Source organism: Arvicola amphibius, chromosome 4, assembly GCF_903992535.2.
Source record: "Arvicola amphibius chromosome 4, mArvAmp1.2, whole genome shotgun sequence".
Classification (NCBI taxonomy): domain Eukaryota; kingdom Metazoa; phylum Chordata; class Mammalia; order Rodentia; family Cricetidae; genus Arvicola; species Arvicola amphibius.
This window is the reverse complement of record NC_052050.1, coordinates 120,795,546-120,815,009: the sequence shown is the minus strand read 5'-3', so window position 1 is coordinate 120,815,009 and position 19,464 is coordinate 120,795,546. Positions and strand designations below refer to the sequence as shown.

At 38.8% G+C, this 19,464-nt stretch overlaps 2 protein-coding genes across 5 annotated transcripts in view; one reads left to right on the top strand and one right to left on the bottom strand.

The window, feature by feature from the left end:
- Positions 1-1,473: 1,473 nt before the first annotated feature.
- Positions 1,474-16,611, top strand: Spata4 (spermatogenesis associated 4). The gene is given in 7 exon segments (XM_038325507.2): positions 1,474-1,691; positions 2,504-2,633; positions 2,996-3,114; positions 3,223-3,443; positions 7,390-7,506; positions 11,919-12,059; positions 16,394-16,611. Coding segments are annotated over 7 exon segments (1,164 nt in total).
- Positions 16,612-16,923: 312 nt separating this feature from the next.
- Wdr17 (WD repeat domain 17) overlaps positions 16,924-19,464 on the bottom strand; it is an 85,193-nt gene continuing 82,652 nt past the window's right edge. For all 4 annotated transcript variants that reach the window (XM_042054969.1, XM_038327017.1, XM_038327018.1 and 1 more), the window contains 2 exons: positions 18,785-18,968; positions 16,924-17,043 (listed from right to left, as the gene is read on the bottom strand). In XM_042054969.1, coding sequence (XP_041910903.1) covers positions 16,924-17,043; positions 18,785-18,968 — 304 coding nt within the window. The remainder of the gene's footprint in view (positions 17,044-18,784; positions 18,969-19,464) is intronic.

The following is a 19,464-nucleotide window of genomic DNA, read 5'->3' as shown; positions in this document are numbered from 1 at the left end:
ATGATGTCAAAAGACAACTTGAGGGGCTGGTTTTTCTCACTCTACCACTGGACAAACTTAAGTCTGAAGCTTTAGCAGCAAATGCCTTAACCATCTGAGCTGTCTCTCCAGCCCTTAATTTAACTACGTACAAATTCACATTCATTTACGTTACTAATGATCACACATACAAATACAAATACAAATACAAATAAACATTCAATAAAATATTATATAGTACCACCAAGAAGAACCAGTCCATGTTTTACATTATGGAATATGTATTTATATTTGACATTAAATATATTCTTACTATAAAGACTTTAAGACGTTTCCATAATCTTTCCATAATCTTTATTTATTTATTTATTTATTTATTTATTTATTTAGGTTATTCGAGACAGGGTTTCTCTGCAGCTTTAGAGCCTGTCCTGGAGCTAGCTCTTGTAGACCAGGCTGGTCTTGAACTCACAGAGATCTGCCTGCCTCTGCCTCCCGAGTGCTGGGATTAAAGGCGTGCGCCACCACCACCCGGCTTCTACTTAATTTATAATTGCCTATGACCACTTTGAAATAACTTTTTATTTTCTTCATCACTCGCTAATGAATTACAAGTGTCCAGATTACTGGCACAGAAGGACTCAGTAAATATTTGTTGAATAAAATCATACATCCCAGGACACTTTGAAGTATAAAGATGTAATCTATAAATTGTTTTAAAATACGTGACTTTAGGGCTGGAGAGATGGCTCAGAAGTTAAGAGCATTGCCTGCTCTTCCTAAGGTCTTGAGTTCAATTCCCACAACCACATGGTGGCTCACAACCATCTGTAATGGGGTCTGGTGCCCTCTTCTGGCCTCCAGGCATACACACAGACAGAATATTGTATACTTAATAAATAAATAAATATTAAAAATATGTGACTTTAATAGACATTTGATGTAATCATTAAGGAAATTGGTATAATAAATTTTAAATTTATTTTTCTTTTTGAAACAAAATTCCTGCGGCTTCCAGTTCTATCCTCTACTTCACTCCCCCCACAAAAAAACCACTTTCACTGTATCCTAGAGCTTTCGCACATCTTTATTCAAAATGCTTTATTGAATACTGGTCTTTGCTGACAGGCCATAATATGTACAATATAAAAATGTGAGAAAAATAAAATTATATATATATATATATATATATATATATATATATATATATATATATATATAAAATCAACATATTGCAAATAAAACCAACTTTCACTTGAAGCTCTGCCTAAGGTTTACGTTCCTCAGCCTGTTACGTTCTAATGGGTCCAGAGATACTGGAACTTAGCATACAGCTTCACTTCCTAAACTTCTAAAAAGTTTCCAAAGGTCCCGAGCAACCACTTTTGCAGAGTAAACGTCCAGACCGAAGCCCCGCCCCTTGACGCTAAGCGTCCCACTCCCGCCCCCACCCACGCACAGCTTGTCTGTTGTCATAGAAACTCAGAAAGTGCCATGGCTGCCGCCGGCCAGGCAGAGGAGTGTTCAGCACCGCCGGCGGCAGCCCCATCCAAGCCAGCCTCACCGGCTTTACCGCCAGCGGTTCCCGCCCGAAAGAAGACTAAAAAATGTCTGGTGTATCCGCATCCCCCGAGGAGCTCCCGCCTGTCGCGTTCGGTCCTGCGCTGGCTCCAGGGGCTGGATCTCAGCTTCTTCCCTAGGAACATCACCAGGTGCCGAAGCCAGCCAGGCCTCAGAGAAGGGCGGCTGGTCTCAGCCTCCCCTCGGTCACCTGCAGGGCTTCAGCTTAGTCTCCGAGGCCTGGGATTGGCCACTCTAGTCTGGCTTTTGCTTCTAATGGAAACACCCTCCCCACTTACCCCACAAGACATGCACATCACGAAAGGATGCTCAAGAAAAACGTGAAACATTTTTTTTTTGCCTTTGATTTTATTCCACTAATCATTACATTGTTGACTTTGACTTACGCTAATATGGAATGCTTTGATGATAACTACAAAAGCCAAGGGCTCTTTGTATTAATAAGAAGAATTAGTTTACCCTACTTTAGAAATAGCGTCTGGTTTGAGTGTTACCTGAGATTTAAAAAACCTCCGATGACCGGAAACTACACTGAATGTAACTGGCCGTTACTATGGAATGTGAACAAAATTCTGTAAAAATGAAGACCATGGTTCTTTTGCAAAATAACTCTAGTTTACTAATTTCAATAGTAGGTTTTTCAAACAAACACCTATAGAAAGCTTAGCGAGCATTTGAATTACTAGGAAATATTGTTAAAGCTAATAATTTGGATTCATTAAAAGAACACCAAAGTTGACATTAAATATATTCTTGCTATAAAGACTTTAAGGCGTTAGACAATAATTTTAACAAACTGCTTTCCCAACGAGAGTCCTCAGAAATGAACCAATACAAGTTTTTCTAGATTTTCGTCATTATAAAGTATTAGACAGCCATTAATTAAAAAATTATGTAAATTATATTAACTATACTTTTTCTTTTCTTTATTGTTATGCATCAGGGATTTTTCAAATGGCTACCTAGTAGCAGAGATATTTTGTATATATTACCCCTGGGACCTTAGATTATCATCCTTTGAAAACGGAACCTCCTTAAAAGTCAAGTTGGATAACTGGGCACAGATAGAGAAGGTAAATTAATAAATTAGCAGTTTACTGTGAAAGTTGTTTTAGAAAAGGGCACTCTTTACACTGTTGATATCTGTGTGTGAGGAAAAACAGAAAGGCCAGAGAGAATGCGTCGTCTAGGAAACAAGCGAAGTTTGTCATATTCCAGTTGTTTACATTACAAAATTATAAATGACCTGTGAAATTTAGCATATATCAATTAGTGTGGTACATAATAGTGGCTTTCTTGAAAAACAAGAATGAATGTTGGTAGTCAACCCAAAACTTAGTTCAAAGGGGAAGAGGGTTGGTTAAAGTAAATTCATAGCACTTGGTTATTGTTTTAGAACTTATGATGACAAAGTATTTTCTTTCTATTATTGAAGTTTCTGGCAAAGAAAAAATTTAAACTACCTAAAGAACTAATCCACGGAACAATTCACTGTAAAGCCGGGGTGCCTGAAATTCTGATCCAGGAGGTGTACACATTACTAACACATCGAGAGTAAGTAATTTGAGAGTTTCTAACTGTATGATTGCGTGTAAATGTATCGTGATATAAGGCTCATTAGTTGACACGGGGTGCCAACAATGTTTTGTTTCTTCTTTACAGAATTAAATGTGTCCAGGATGACTACGCCAATTTCACAGACTATAGTTACCAAATGCGTTTGCCGCTCGTTCCCAGGTCTACAGTTTCAAAGTCTATTAAAGATAACATTAGGTTATCGGAGTTACTGAGCAATCCCAATATGCTGAGCAATGAACTCAAGGTAGAATTCCTCTTCCTTTTACAAATGCTGCAAAGAAAATTAAGCAGAAAACTGAACCCAGGTAAGCTTTCCCTTAGAGACAGGTGAGTTCTAAAATCAGCAGAGCTGTTCTTCAGCTCCGATGAGAGAAAAATTTTAATGAGTTCTTTTCACTGGAGTGGATTCTTTTTCAATCCATTCCTTTTTATGGAAGCACAAGCTACATAAGAATAGATGCCCCATTTTTAGAAAAACGTTTGCCAGTCTGTTAACTAAACTCTGTGGGAAATAAGTTCACCTACCAACCGTAACTCAGGAGAGCAGGAACATTTGACTCAAGCCATCCTTAAGTTTTTGGGAAAAGCTAAGTTTATGCTTCAGTCTCAATGCTGTGTGGGAGAATACGGTCAGAGATATTTTCTCCATAGCACAGTTGTTGGTGCGTGGGTGGAAGGGCAGCTTTTCAAAGGCTCACCAAAATGACTGTTAAGTTACCTTGGGTTCTTGCCATACAGGCCATTAGTTGTCGCAGGCAGGTGACAAAGGAAGTGATAGTGCTATTCTATCCGGTCACTGTCTTTGTTTTCTGGCCTCTGGTTTTATCTTTCTCATATCTATATCTTATCAACTGCCTAAATTTCACACATAGAAAACTGGTAGTTTCGGTAGCAAACTAACTAACTCTGCAGTAAATATGTACATCATTAGGATATTTCTTCCCTTTCGACTATATTAACTGAAGGAAGGAGCCGTTTTCTCTTCTGGAAGGCAGAAGGCTGCAGCATGAATGCTTCTCCACATTTGTATCCCCCCCCCCATATGAGCACTGTTTGCCTTTTGTCTTCCCTTACTATGTTCATTTTTTAAACTCCTATATTGTTTCTCTTCCGTGAGCTGCTATGACCTCTGGATCTGCTCATTTATTTGTGAGCAAAGAAAATATTAATCATTTTGCAGGACTTTATATTTAAGATGTGTGTGTCTTAAACATTAGAGTTAAACATTACAATTTTGCTGCAAAATGTATCGCACACCCATGTGTATATAATACATGAACAGTTTAAGAAGCTGCAGATTGTGGCAAACAGTTGTGTATCTTTATGCAGCTTAAGAAATAGAATATTATTAATACCTTCTTGATTGAACTCATTACACTACCTCCCAGGGAAACCACTGTCTTTCTGCTTGTGCCAATAATATCCTAGATTAAAATAAAGTTAAGCTCTATATGCTACAATTTTATTTTTCAGTTTTAGCCACACACACATACACACTTGTGTTTGCATGTTTTGTATGAGTTTTATTAATGATTGAATCAAGGGACTCATGCATGCTAAGCAGGTTGTCTACTATTTAGTTATATCTCCCCCCCCAACACACTTTTTTTTCAGACAGGGTTTCTCTGTGTAACAGACGACTTGGCTGTCCTGGAACTTGCTTTTTAGATCAGGATGGCCTTGTATTCACAGAAATCTGCCTGCTCCCCTGCTCCTTTGATCCCAAGTGCTAGGATCAAAGGGCTGGTTCACCATGTCCAGCTATATCTCCATGTTTTATATTCTTTTTAAACTGGGCTTCTTTAATATTACTTTTTTTTTTTTTTTTTGGTTTTTCGAGACAGGGTTTCTCTGTAGCTTTGAAGCCTATCCTGGAACTAGCTCTTGTAGACCAGGCTGGTCTCGAACTCACAGAGATCTGCCTGCCTCTGCCTCCCGAGTGCTGGGATTAAAGGCGTGCGCCACCACCGCCCAGCTAATATTATTTATTTTTTATTGCTTTTGCTCTTTTGCAAAAAAATTGTCTTTTTTATTTTATTGAAAATAGTTTGTTTTCACATGATGTATTCTGATTAGAGTTTTCTCTCCCCCAACTCTTCCCCATCTTTCCCCTCACTTTATGGAAGTGAAAATAGAGTACTTTATGAAAATAGAATACAATATATCCTGATTACAGTTTTGTCCTGATTTCTTAAGTGATTAAGTGGAGCCTTTTGCTTTAAGATCTTAATTCAATTCTGTTTTCTTTGAGGAGTGGCTTATTTTAGCCCCACTTTTGGAATGTTTATTGTCTTTTCCTTTAACTTATATGTCCGTTCACATTCCACCTACTGTGTACCTATTTTTCTGAGTTCTCTTTCACTTAGTTGCCCGCCTCAACATCCAGATTGTCTGAACAACTATTGCTTCATAAGTAAGTGTTGTTATATCTCAGAGCCCCTAATTTTGCTCTGATATAAAGTGTCTTATTGAGTGGACCTAGGTTATTTGTTTTACATCAACTTTCATTGTTAGATCATCAATGTTGCTTATAGTCATGTCTGTATTCAGATCTATCATTATGGTTTAAATTTTAATCTATCTTGTTTCTGTAGCATCTTTTTTTTCTGTTGGTCTGAATTCTTTCAGAGCATTCATTGTTATCAATTTTGAAAACTTGAAATCCACACTAAATTTAATGCTACATTAGAAATTTTAACATGTACTTTATTGTGTTCTAAAATTAATGTCTGCCCCATCTCCCTTAGGCTATAAGAAACTTGAACTATAGAGACGAGGTTCTGCCACTTCACATTCACTTAAACCTTTTGTCTAGCAGTTTACTCTGGCTGGTTATATTTTGTGGTTGCTGTTCTGCTTCTGCTGCTTACTTTGTTTTAGCGTTTTGGAAAGTGTCACTTGGGCTCTCGTAGAACTCACTCAGTGGCCCAAACTGGTCCGAAAACCATGATCCTCCTCCCTCAGCTATGAGGTCCTTGATTTCAGGTATGAGACTCTACAATCCAGTTAGGTTACTTTTAGAGCAACCAGACATTACTGAATGTTTTATTTCATTTAAAGTTTATTTTTTTGCTCCTTATTTTGATTTCTTTTGAGCATAGCTTTATATGGCTATGGTCCCTTTTCTCATTCTTTAAACAATGCTCAGTCTCTTATGGTGATCTATATTTTTCAATTTTATTTATCTGTTTGGTTGTTGTTGTTGTGTATGTGTGCGTGTGTATGTGTGTGCATATGTGGTGTGTGCAAGCACCCTTACTACAGCACACATGGTCCTAGAACAACTCTGGAATTAGTTCTCCCATCTTTACCTTTTATCCTGCTGGGCCATTTCACTGGGCTCGCTCATCTTGATTCTTGGTGCTTTTCATTATAAGAACTTTTATTGTAATTCATTCCAAAGCAGTTAGTAGAGATGTTATAGTTATGGGAATGCTGCTTGTGGGTGTTTCTTTCGCACTCAGACAGCATGAGTGATGAATAAACAACCTCGGTGTGAGATTAGCTACAAGGATGGAAAGGGCCTTTAAGTATAAAGAGACAATGCTCAAAAACAGGATTAGTTTAAAAGAAATTTGAGAACTTTGAAAACAAATTTGTCACTAAATACATGTTTGCAAAATAAAAATAGATGCTGTGATTTATTTACACAAATTACAAAAATAGTTAAAACCAAATTACAGTGACAGTTGTCAATATCCTTGTAGGATACTATGGGCCACAGTGGAGGGCTTGGGGTACTGGCATTAAAGGATTTATTCTGAGCTGTATAATGATGCCTCAAGGCGTGTCCATAGCAATAGATGCAATTCATTTGAATGAATTAAATTTATAATCTATCTTTTTATGTAACATCTTAAATAAAGCCAACTAAAGCAGGAGGCCATTTGCAAGTCTCAGTGGGACAAAAAGTGTCACAAAGCCTGATGGATTGGATCCCCAGAACCCACGTGGCAGAAGGAGAGAACCAGCTCCTTCAAGCCACGACATTCATGCATCGCCTCCCCCTCCACACATACACTACAAGCAACAAAATAAAAAAAATCACAGGAACATAAAGATACTACCTTTAAAGTAATAATCGCAAGTACAGTGACTACTTTGTTCATCAAAAATGACCAATGGGAGGAAGAGTTATTAACTAATAGAATATGATAAAAACAATAATGTCCTCAATTATTAAAACCCAATGTCTTCTTTCAATAATTCTCATATGGATTTAAAAAAATAACCAGTGTTTATATCTTATAGGGTGGTTTAACGTCAAACCAACTGTGGGAGAAATGACAATTGATCATCTTCCTGCGCAGGGCTGTGGGCGCAGATATAAACCAAAGGTTTCTAAGGAAAAATCTGTGGCTGTTTTACGTAAGTTTTGTTTTTAAGTTTTAGTCTGCTAACAGGATTTTAAAAAATTGTTTCCTTAGAGTTTTGGAATAAGTTAAAATGTTAGTCTGAAACCAGGTATTGACTTAGTGGTGTTCTGTGTCTAGACAAGAAGAATGACATAGGCAAGGGTCGTCTTCCCAAACCACACTATACTAACCATTTGAGTTCTCACTTATCCTCAAGTGCATCTGCCACACATAAGAGAAGCTTCTCTCAGAGCTCAAGACTCAGTCCCTCCATAGCTGGGGTCAGGGGATGAGCTGGATTTTCCAGAAGAAAATGACAAGAGTACACTTGTCATTGTAAACCTCGTCAACACAGAAAGCAAACCACAGAGCATGGGAACAAGGATGACCCATTCAGCTGTTGTGTAGCTCATCAGTTAAGAAAGCATTTTTTCCCCAAATTTTTGATGGCTGGAAAAAATCAAAGCAACATGAGAATACGTAATGGAATTCAAGGTTTTGTGTTGATATACTACACAGGATGTACCACCTAGTCTGTTTTCTTCCTGGTTGTGAAATTACTCTACAGTTGCAGGGTAACAGAGTTGCCCAAGAAATTTTATGGCTCACAAACTGGAGTTGTCAGAGTTAGCTGGTAAGAACCAAGGTTCTTTTTACATTTTTTGAATTTTAAAATTCTTCTCAAATTTGTTTCTATTTTGAGACACCATCTTGTTTTATAGCCCAGGCAATCCCCCTGCCTCAGTCTTCTGAATGTTGGGGTTATAGACATTTACTAGCATACATGGCTATGGTTATTTACAATGAATAACATATTTACTTAGTATACATTTTCACTTAAAAGACAATATTTATCTTGAATATATATTTACTAGATGTTGACAGATGTTTCTGTCCTGCCTGGTCCCACAGCCAATCGTCCAAAGAAATACACAATGGCTTACATTAATTATAAACTGGTTGGCCTATTAGTGCAGGCTTTTTGTTAGTTATTTTTTAAATCTTAAATTAGCCCTTATTCTTGTCTGTTAGCTACCTGGCTTGGTACCTTTATCAGTGAGGCTTTCTCATCTTGCTTCCTCTGTGTATGGGTGATAACTACAGATTGACTGTTTTCCTTTCCCAGAGTTCTCCTGTTCTCCTTACCCTGCCTCTATTTCCTGCCTCATTGCCTGCCTGGCTACTGGCCAATCAGCGTTTTGTTAAAATACAAATGATAAATCTTTACAAAGGACAAGACCATTGTCCCACAGCAACCAGATACTAGGCATTTTATTTGACAGTTCTAAAATACTATTGAGTCCATTACAGAGCATACTTGTTCATGTTGGAATGTGTTTTTTTTATATGCTAAATTTTAATTGGTAGGTGGTATTCCTTGTTTCCATCAGATATGATAAAGCAATCTCAGTAGATCCATTACATTATGGGGGCCTTAAATATGTGTGTGTGTGTGTGTATTATTTTTAAAAATGTTTTGATTTGCCGGGCGGTGGTGGCGCACGCCTTTAATCCCAGCACTCGGGAGGCAGAGGCAGGCGGATCTCTGTGAGTTTGAGACCAGCCTGGTCTACAAGAGCTAGTTCCAGGACAGGCTCCAAAGCCACAGAGAAACCCTGTCTCGAAAAACCAAAAAAAAAAAAAGTTTTGATTCCTTTTAAAAATTCATAAATTACTTACTTTTGCTTTGTTCAATGGCCTTGTTGAACAAATGTTCTTCAGAGCCCAGGTTGTAGGTTTTAATACCCACACATGAAACTGCCCACCAAAACCCCTTAACTCATCATCTAGCTGAGGCGTGTACAAGACTTTAGTATTTTAGAACCCGAAAGGTATGACTAATGATGCTTATATGAAAAACATATCTAGAATCTCTTTTCAGATTCTAGGAACACATACTGCCTTTCAATTTCTGTTGTAGAATGTTATGTTAGGTGTGTTGTATTTGTTTATGCTCCAGAACTTTTGTTTAACAATGTAAAGATTTCTTGCTTTTGTTTATGTTGCATTTGTTTAACTCTGTGAAGCTGCGATTCCTTGCCTCTCTAAAACACTTGCTGGTTTAATAAAGAGCTGAACAGCCAATAGCGAGACAGGAACAAAGATAGGCAGGGCTGGCAGGCACAGAATATAAGTAGAAGGAAAACTATGGAAGAGGAGAGGAAAGGGCAAGATAGAACAAGGGGAGGAGGACTTAAGGGGTCATCCACCCAGCCACCCAACCAGCCATGGAGGAAGAGTGAAAGCAAGAAAAGGAAAAGACCCCAAGGCAAAAGGTAGTCAGGAATCTTTTGAGTTTAGAAACAAACCAAGCTAAGGCTGGGCATTCATAATAACCCTCCATGTGCAATTTATTTGGGAGCTTGGTGGTGGGCCCACCAAAGAGTAAAGAGTAGAAAAAAAAGACAACATTTTGGCATTCCAACGAAAAGCCAGAGTAAAAGAAAATAAAGCAAACGTCCATAAGCCTTTTTCTACAAGTGGTATTTGTAATAAAGGCTCCAGCTTGGTGGAACCGTCAGTAGAAACAGTATGGAATCGACCCTGGTGGGAAGACCACAGGGAGTTTGCTCCATCTTCATTTCCTTGCTTCTTTTTCCTTATGGCTGTTGGATCTAATTAGGGATGGAAAATGGTCTGAGCATGGTTTCCTTCCTGTGTAAGAAAGAGAGGCATGAAACGTACAAAATCCTGGACCTGCACATTCACAATGATATGCAAAAAGAGTAAATTAATTAATTAAGAAAAAGAATTTAGAACAGGGACTGTGTGCTGGCTATATCAATTTGTCAAAAGCTAGAGTCATCAGAGAGGAGGGATCCTAAATTGAGAACACGCCTCTATGAGACTGGACTGTAGGCAAGCCTGGAGGGCATTTTCTTTATTAGTGATTAATGTAGGAGGGCCCAGCCAGCTGGGTGGTGTCATCCTTGGGCTGGTGGACCTGAGTTCTATATGAAAGCAGGCTGAGGATGCCATGGGAAGCAAGCCAGTAAACAGCACCCATCCATGGCCTTTGCATCAACTGCTGCCTCCATGTTCCTGCCCTGCTTGAGTTCCTGCCCTTACTATTTTTGATAGTGAGCTGTTAGATAGAACTGTGAATGAAATAACCCTTGCTAAAGTCCAGAATGCTTAATTGAACTGCAAAAAGACTTTTCTGATTGTGGTTATTTAATTTGGGAAGCTCTAAAACATCACATAGGTCTTTGGAAAAACTGACGGCCAAACTACTAGGCAAGGTAGTGTTTGTATGTGTTTAAGTCCTCCATCATTTGTCAGGCTGAGGCCAGAGTCTAAGTCTTAGGCCGGCTTGGATTACATAGTGGGATGCTGTGTCTAAATAACTAGATAAGAAAGTAAAATGAAAGAAACAAAGAAATGAAAACAGCTTGCTCTCATTACTTCAGAAAGAACTTCAAATGGAATGAATGTTTGTGTTAAGCATTTGAAAAAATACACTCCTGTGTAGACACTTCCTCCTTCATAGCGTTCTTTCAGCATTCCTCTTAGTGACCCTCTGGATGGCTCTTTAAGATCTGTGATTCTCTTCTTTCTTCCAAATGGCTGATATATTTGAGGGAGGATACCCCCTGGATGGGATGCTAGACACATACTGTCACTCTTCACTTCTCTCAATCCTGTTCTAGCCACTTAGATTCTTGAGCCACACAAAGAATAGAGGAATAGTGTGAGTTTGATTTGGGTAATTAATATGTGAAAAGTATTTAAAAGTTTTTATTCAAGTAACTTCAGGTCAGCTTTTTTTGATAAAAGGATACAATGATTACTTCAAGTCAGCTTTTATGAAGTGAAAGTTAATAAAATGAGAAAGAAGTATTAAACTCTAGGGATTCTGCTGTTTGTGTGTGGTCAGAATCTCACTAAATTGCAGGCTGTTCTCTGGAATAGAAAATTCCATTTAGCAGTATAACAGGTTATCATTTCAAAACTTATGCTCTTAAGTTTCTATATTCATTTGCCTCAATCTTGTGTCTCAAGGGACAACAAAGGCAGATTTCTTAATAGTCACTGGCCCATCATATTAGAAATGAATGATCTGGAGTCTGGCATCCAGAATGGGTGACAAAGTAATGGGAGTTCTATAAACTGTGTTATGACCCATGCATATTTGCTAAAGCTAAGTACAAAATCATGTCTCTGTTCAGCTGCTTTCTGAGGCAATATCTAAAAATACTGAATTATTTCAAATGTACCAAAATAAACACTGGATATTTTTAGGCATTGCTGACAAGTTTTAGAGGAGGTAATGCATTCATGTATTATATTATACATGTGATTTAAATATTTTGTTTATTAAGTATAACTAGTGCTGAATATATTTGATGTATTAGAGAGATACTGATTAGGGCTATGGATATTTCATAACCATGAATTAATTCTTTGTTACTTTAAATATCCCAGAAAAATCAAGCAAAGATGCCAGTACACATAGGGAAATTCAGGTGAAGCAAAGTGGAAAACCTTCTTGTGAGTCTGTTACAAAACCCATGAGAAATGTGGAAGAAACGATGGACCTATATGAAATTCCTTTGGAGAAGTGATGTCACTACCACCTACCACAGTATGGGAACATAGTGACCCAGTCGTGGAAGTATTTAATTAATAAACAAATTGGTGTCTTAGTAATTGAGCTAAAAAGCATTCGTTTGTTTTATGTGATTCAACAAATAGCTTGGAAGTATCGTCAGAACATGGAGAAACCGGTGACCCATGGTGAACAAGGCTTTGGGGAAATGAGAGAGAGGCTCCAGGAAAACATGCAGAGAGCCTTTTAACTCGGGTGCATTTTGTTCCCTGGATTGTCCTTGGATGTGATTTCATGCCTCCTGCAACAAACATTCAATTTATAAGACATGTTTATTCTTGTTGGATGTTGGGATATAACTAGAGAACCCCATGTGGTGAAAGGGTGTGCTGAGCGCTATCCTCTGAATATGGGTATGGCCTTCTGCTTTGCTTTCATGATTTCCCAGATATAATATATAGTACATGCCTGGCAATTGTGTTTAAAGTGGTCCACCCTGAGGAAGTTCTGGAAAATGGCTGCTTTGTTAATATTTAGTATATGCTTATTGGCATTTATTTACATGTTTTTCTGATAGTTTTTTTTTCTGACCTCAAACAACACAAGAAATCTTGCTTTCTTTGTTTCATTTATATATAAAGGTACGCTAAAATCAAGGTAAAATTGTCTGCACCATTAGGCCACATTTCACCCTATTCTTTAAGGTTCTCAAATCCCAGGTCTTGCAGACAGATCTACACAGGTCAGTGAAAGTTGACAAGTAGGTGCATCAAGAAACCACTAAACACAACCAAATTCTTGGGACAAGAAATAGCAGCACCCAGCTGGGAAAGTGTATTGGGTTATATAGGGGCACTGATGGGAGGGGTGCTCAAACACTGGAATATCCAAGTGGGTAACCATGGGAACAGTGGAGTTACATTTCAGTTGTGGTCAGAAGCAATCACTGTGCCATGGTCAGGAGTGTTCAAGCATGACTGCTCTGGTCAGCAATGCTCAGGTAGCCATTAGGGATTTTCTGAAAATACTTCACTTTTTTGTTTCTCAGCAAAACCAAGTCTTCTAGCAAAGCTTGTAGGGCCTGGGCCAGCGCTCTAAAATACTGGCATCAGCTCTACCAAGTTGGTGGCCCTGTCTTGGGGACTTAGCTTTTCAGTCCTTTGTCGGTAATAAGGGACAAGAGTAGTTGTCTTAAGCCACTTACAGCTGAGTAGAAATACTGAGAAAAGGAAGACTTGGAATTCTGGTCCCAGGCAGGGCCTCAAGCTGACAGATAATGATAGGAGACCTGAGGAAATTCTGTCAGATCATCTGGTTCACTGAACATGGGGTCAGCTCATTATTTCCTGAAAAAAAAGTCTGAAGAGACTGGGTAATCATTACTATGAGGAGAATGCAGCTGGGAGGCCGAGGAGAGGCACCAGCCTAGAGGCCACAGGAGAGTGCAGTAAGGGCCCTGTATTGGAATCAGTCCCTGGGGCTCAGACTCTACGTGCCAGGTCCTGTAGGGTTTTAATTTGCTCTTCTTTCTTGCCAGACTGCTTTACATAGCAGCAGAATCCTTGAGAATGAAACAAGTGCCCCTTCTTCCTTAGCTGCCAATGGGTTCTAGGGACCTTTGATCTTGCCGTGCCACTGAGGCCCAAAAGCTGAGCTGAGCTGGTTTTTTGTTGGTTTGTTTGTTTTGTTTTTGTTTTTTGTGTTTTTTGCAGTTGGGTTGAAGTCGAATGGTCAGTGATGTCTGTTATGTGGGCAGGGATCTGTTGAGATACAGACTATCACTGATCCCACTGCCACCAATTCCATGACATCCACTGAGATTACCAAGTTTTCTTCAATCACAAGTAGATGGGCTACTGCATCCCAGTCCCTATGGGAGAGTTGGAGAAGATTATAGTTTTCCCCTTCAACATATAGAGGAACTAACAAAGTTGGGAGCAAGGACCAGGGATAGATGCATCTCTGCATTTATAGAGCTTAGAGTGACACCAGAAGAGGGTGCCTCTGGGGATAGTAAGGGTTTTGAAACTGAGCTAGCCTTATGAACAGATGAACTCAGGATTAAATGGAGAAGAAGTCAGGGTTACCTTGGAGAGGGGGATGTCACCACAAGAGACTGTAGCAAGAGAGCAGAGAGGAAACCAGAGATTGTGTTAAGGCACCCCATGTCTCTACTGTAGGAGAGTCGGTTGAGATCTGCTGGGGGACAATGCACTTAAACACTGTCAAGATTTGTCACTCAAATTATTTAATAAAACACTGATTGGTCAGTAGCCAAGCAGGAAGTATAGGTGGACAAGCAGACTAAGAGAATTCTGGGAACAGAAAGGGCAGGGTCAGGAGTAGAGGAAGCAAGATGAGAATGCTACACCCAGAACAGTTTAGCCATGTGGCTAAACATAGATAAGAATTATGGGTTAATTTAAGAAGAAAAGCTGGTTAGTAATAAAATGGAGCTACCAGCCAAACATTTATAATTAATATAAGTCTCTTGAATAGTAATTTGGGAAGCAGCTGTGGAATGGGGCAGGATAGACTCTCACCTCCAATTACAAAGATGGTTGTCCATGAGGCAGGGTTGAAAAGTTTACAATTATAAAATTCTGAGTCTAGGTTATAGTCTGATTGTTAATGGCCTTGCCTGCAGTGCCAGTAGGGGTGGAAGAGGCCTTCTTTAAGGACCCTCCCTCTGTGAGCTGGGACAGCTTCTCTTGCACTGACATGAATAGCTCTTGTAATCCCTGTCAGTCCACCTTTTGACTTCAGGGTTTGGGATGGTGAAAGCAGCTAGACCATGTGCAAGCCGGAAGTGAAGTTGTTGTGGCTGCATTCCTCACCCTGGCTCAGAGTAAGAATTTCTACATCCAGGAAGAGTCAGGCAGACAGGTCCTTGTCTGCTGATCATAAGGAAAACAAAGCATGTGGGGCTACTGTGAAATGTGGAGGCAGGGGTCTTTGATGGCTCATGCAGGTGGGAAAGCTAGCACAGATCTGAGAGCTGGCTGTATGAGAGTCAAAGGCCAGCTGGCTCTCTGAGTTGCAACCAGGAAGGGAACAGAAGGTGGTATTAAAGATGAATGTAGTTTGGACAGAGTATATTTGAAATTTTCATGCCAGTCACCATGCCTGAGAGATCAGGATGACAGAGAAAATTCCCAGCAAAAGAGGGAAGATAGAGTCCATTTTGGGTGTTCTCAAGGATAAGAGGTTTGTCAGCATTGTCCAGAGGAGCAGACCTGATAGAATGAATACAGATGATAGATCGATATATCGATCTATCAATCAATAGATAGATAGATAGATAGATAGATGATAGATAGATAGATAGTAGATAGACAGACAGACAGACAGACAGGTAGATAGATAGATAGATAGATAGATAGATAGATAGATAGATAGATAGGGATTTATTAGGCTTACAGGCTGTCAATTGGGATTAAAAATGGGTCTTCCCATTTCAAATCATTTAATTAAGAAAACCCCTCAAAAGTACATCCAACCACTTGTGTTTTAGTTCATGGCAGATGTGGTCCAAGTTGACAACCATCATAGATAGCCATTATAGGAGGCAGACAAGAGATTCTTAGCTTTAGTGATCCCATCTACTGACAGGAGTCCTTATCTTGGGGCAGGGATCAGGGGCCTGTTTGAGCTCTAACAGATGGGTCCAAGTCAAGACTCCCTGAAGCTTAGCCACTGTTGGGGTGGTGAGGATGAGCTGATGTGGGAAAGTTTGTGGATGAGAGACTGTCAAGGAAACCCACTTCTGTGGTAGGGTGGTATGGGTGACGGGTCAGCTGATTGTGGACACAAGCAGCATGTCCACTGAGAAGGTGTCTTAAGAGACTAAGTAAAGGGAAACAGTCATAGAGTGCTCCCGGTTCCAGAGGAGGTAAATTTCCTAAAAGAATAGGAGAGCAGTACATTAACAAACTCAAATGGGCCGTGGGAGGAAGGGACTGGGGTCTGTCCTGAACGTGAGTTAGGCTGAGAGGTAAGAGTTGATTCCAAGGAAGGTCAAGTTCAGAAGGCAATTTTGGTCAATGAGTTTTAATAAATACATTCGCTCTCTACCTTTCCCGAGGATCTAGAAGGGTACAGAATATGAAGATGCCAGAGCTCTTGACACTAGCAGGGTGACTTAGGAGATGAATGCCAGGCCATTATCTGACTGTATAGATCTAGGAAGTTCAACTATGAGCAAAACCGTCATGAGGTGGAAACATGCCACTTCTGCAGTCTCCGCCATAGTAGGGAAAGCTCCTACCCATCCTGAGAAAGTGTCTACCAGAGTAAGAAGGTTTTGTTGTTGTTGTTATTAGAAGGCATATGTGTGAAATCTGCCTGCCAGTCTTCCCCAGGATGACTATTTCAAAATTGGTATGGATTAAAGGAAGATGGATTCACAAAGCCCTCTGGGGAAGTTTGGGCATGGGTGCAGGGGGTGGGGTGTCCCTGAATGATGGCTTTAAGAAGACCAGAAAAGCTGGGGTGAAAGCAGAGAGGTTGGAAGAAGTGGTGAAGAGACTGAAACCCAATGTGAAAGGACTTTTGGATATCTGTCTGTAAAGGCTTTGCCTGAGCATCTGGGAGAAGTATCTGTCTTGTAGAAGAAGCCAGCCCTACAGGCCTGAAGTTAATTAAAATGTCCCTGTAAATGTAAAAACAGTATCATTTATCAATGAGATACATAATTTTCTTTTGGAATTATATAAATATTTTATTTTTAAAATTAATAAAATTTAATATTATTCCTTCATATCTTCCAACCACCAACCCACCTCCCAACATATTACTCTTGAAAAACCAAAATGAAGGGGATAAATACCCCAAATTTCCTTTTTACAAAAACTACTAATTACAGAGAAAAACAATCTGCAGTCAAAATGGATTGAGTCGTATTCCAGTTCCTAACGGTGAGAATGGATTCACCTTTGCCCACATCAGAGCATCGTTCAAAGAAACAGTGGATTTCCCATCTTCCAGGAAGTACACAGGCCCCTGTGCAGAGTTGAGAAAGAGAAGATGAGACTGGACATTTGCAGCAGCGGCTTGAGTTTCCGCGGCATTCACTACTAACTGTAGAAACACTTGAAACACTTCACTCACGTACCAGCATTTTCTGATGGCTGTTAAAACAGCCATTAATATAAATTAATGCTACAATTTTTAATTCTTTGTATATAACAGTACTACAAATGACAATAAGTGCTGTTAGTTTATTAACTGCCCCAAAGTTAAGTTATGAAAGCCCACTGTCAATAACAGACTTGGATATACTTGGTTGTGTTAGTTAAAGTAGCTGTGTCAGCATGGCTGGGAAGTGACTGAAGCCAGAAGCTCGCATCCCTCTCTACAGAAGAGAAGGGAGCTATGGCTCTACATGTGTGTGGTTTAAAATTACACTCCGTCTCTTGACGTGAGAGACTATTTGTAGTTTAGTCCCATCAGTTATTTGCACATCTGAAAAGTCTTTCAATCTGTCTCACTTTGCTCTGAGGAAAAAAAGCATGGTGTAAAAAAAAAAATAAATAGTTTTTTGATCTATCAAGTTCTGGTTATAATAGTAAATACCTGTTTATGGTGTGCAAATTAATTTTAGACTTGGAAAAGTTAACCATTAGTTAACTTCACATTAGTAAGTACTTGGGATGCAGAAAACACAAACATATTAATTTCAAGTTAAAACTCCTCTAGAAAGGTATTGCTTATTCTATATTAGTTATACATGCATTATATCCTATTGTGGGTGTGATCCTGTGTAAAGAAAAAAAATCAGATTTACTGGTAAGTTACTGGGTTTTCTGGTTTTTTTTTTTAAATCTCTAAACACAAGTGAATGATGCCAGTGTACAAAGTCATGTGTCCTATGCTTTTGGAGATTATTGGTGTGTTCTCAAGAGTCTGGCTTAAAATTGGTGAACTAAGCTATAGGCAGGGATTGTCTTAATAGGTGGCTATTTCCACTTATTTGGATCACTCATTGGCCTGCCATGTCATGACAATGAACATGATTTTACTATTTCATCGGGACTATAAGGACATGCCCATTAATGTGTATAACCCTGGCAACTGGAACACTCTGTGACAGATTGTGATAATTCACTTTGCAGAATTTGGCTTTGATTACTGCTCAGGGACTTCTACTCTAAGATAATGAAGACTTCTCTTATAACAGTCTCCTTGGGTTCCACTCATGGCTCTAAGCATTGTTCATCATTAATTTGTCTATATGTTAAAGAATGCTCTTCTTAAATCAGTCATCCTCCATGATGAGTCACAGTGAACTTTAATTTTGTTAAGTTCAGTAAAATAATGTAAGATCAGTGATATACATCTATTGGTTTTATTTTATTGTGCTTATGCAACACAAATGGAGACTAGAAAGTAAAATACAATCTTCTGTGACAAAATCATGTATACTTGTCAATTACCTCACTGGCTTACTTGTTTTAAGATATAAAGTATATTTACAAAAAAGCTTTGTTTCTATATAGGCAATAAACTGCTGCTAAATGCGTGCATTGCACAATTGTTTCAGTGATAATAGATCAGTGATCACATCTCTAAGGATTATCTTAAGGGAAAAGAGACCGCCTATATTATCACAGAAGGACAAAGGGTAATATTTTAATACTGAAATCTATACATTTGCCAAGTTTACTGAGCTTATATTTGTTTGAGGATAACATGTAAAACACATAATAGAAATATAAAGTTGATGTCTGATATTAGTCTGTACCTGAATTTTTAGTCCAGTAAGACAAGAGATGTGAATGTCTGAATGGCTTGGAAGATTTGACCCAGTCACATAATCTGGTCCAACAATTCCCTTGAGTGGCTCTTCTTTCAGTCTTTTTAATAAAGTTTCATAAATGGTTCGTTGTGAATCAGAAGGAGGTGTAGATGGAGACTCTTCCAATGACCTACATTTTAAACAAATGTTCATATTTCATTTTTTAATATTGTGGAATAATATATTTTTGTTCACTTTGAAGATGTGTCACTTTGATTGGTTTAATAAAAAAACTGAATGGTCAAGAGCTAGGCAGGATTTTAGGTACAGAGGATGCCAGAAGACAAGGAAGAGGCAGGAAAGCAGGATGAACAGTATGCAGATGAGGTAAACAAGCCTGGGGCAGTACATAGATTAATAGAAATGGGCTATATAATATAAGTTATAAGAGCTAGAAACTAAACCTAGCTTATCAACTAGGCTTTCATAATTAATAATGAGTTTCTGTGTTGTGATTTGAAAACTACCTGGCTGGACAGAGAAAAAAATCTTTATGTCCTAATTAGTTCATTATCCTATATAGATAGAGACAAATAAATTAATTTAAGTTATTGAAAAACAACTTCAGAAAGGCAGGGATTAACATCACAATAAATTACTGTTAAATATATGCTTAAAAATTGACA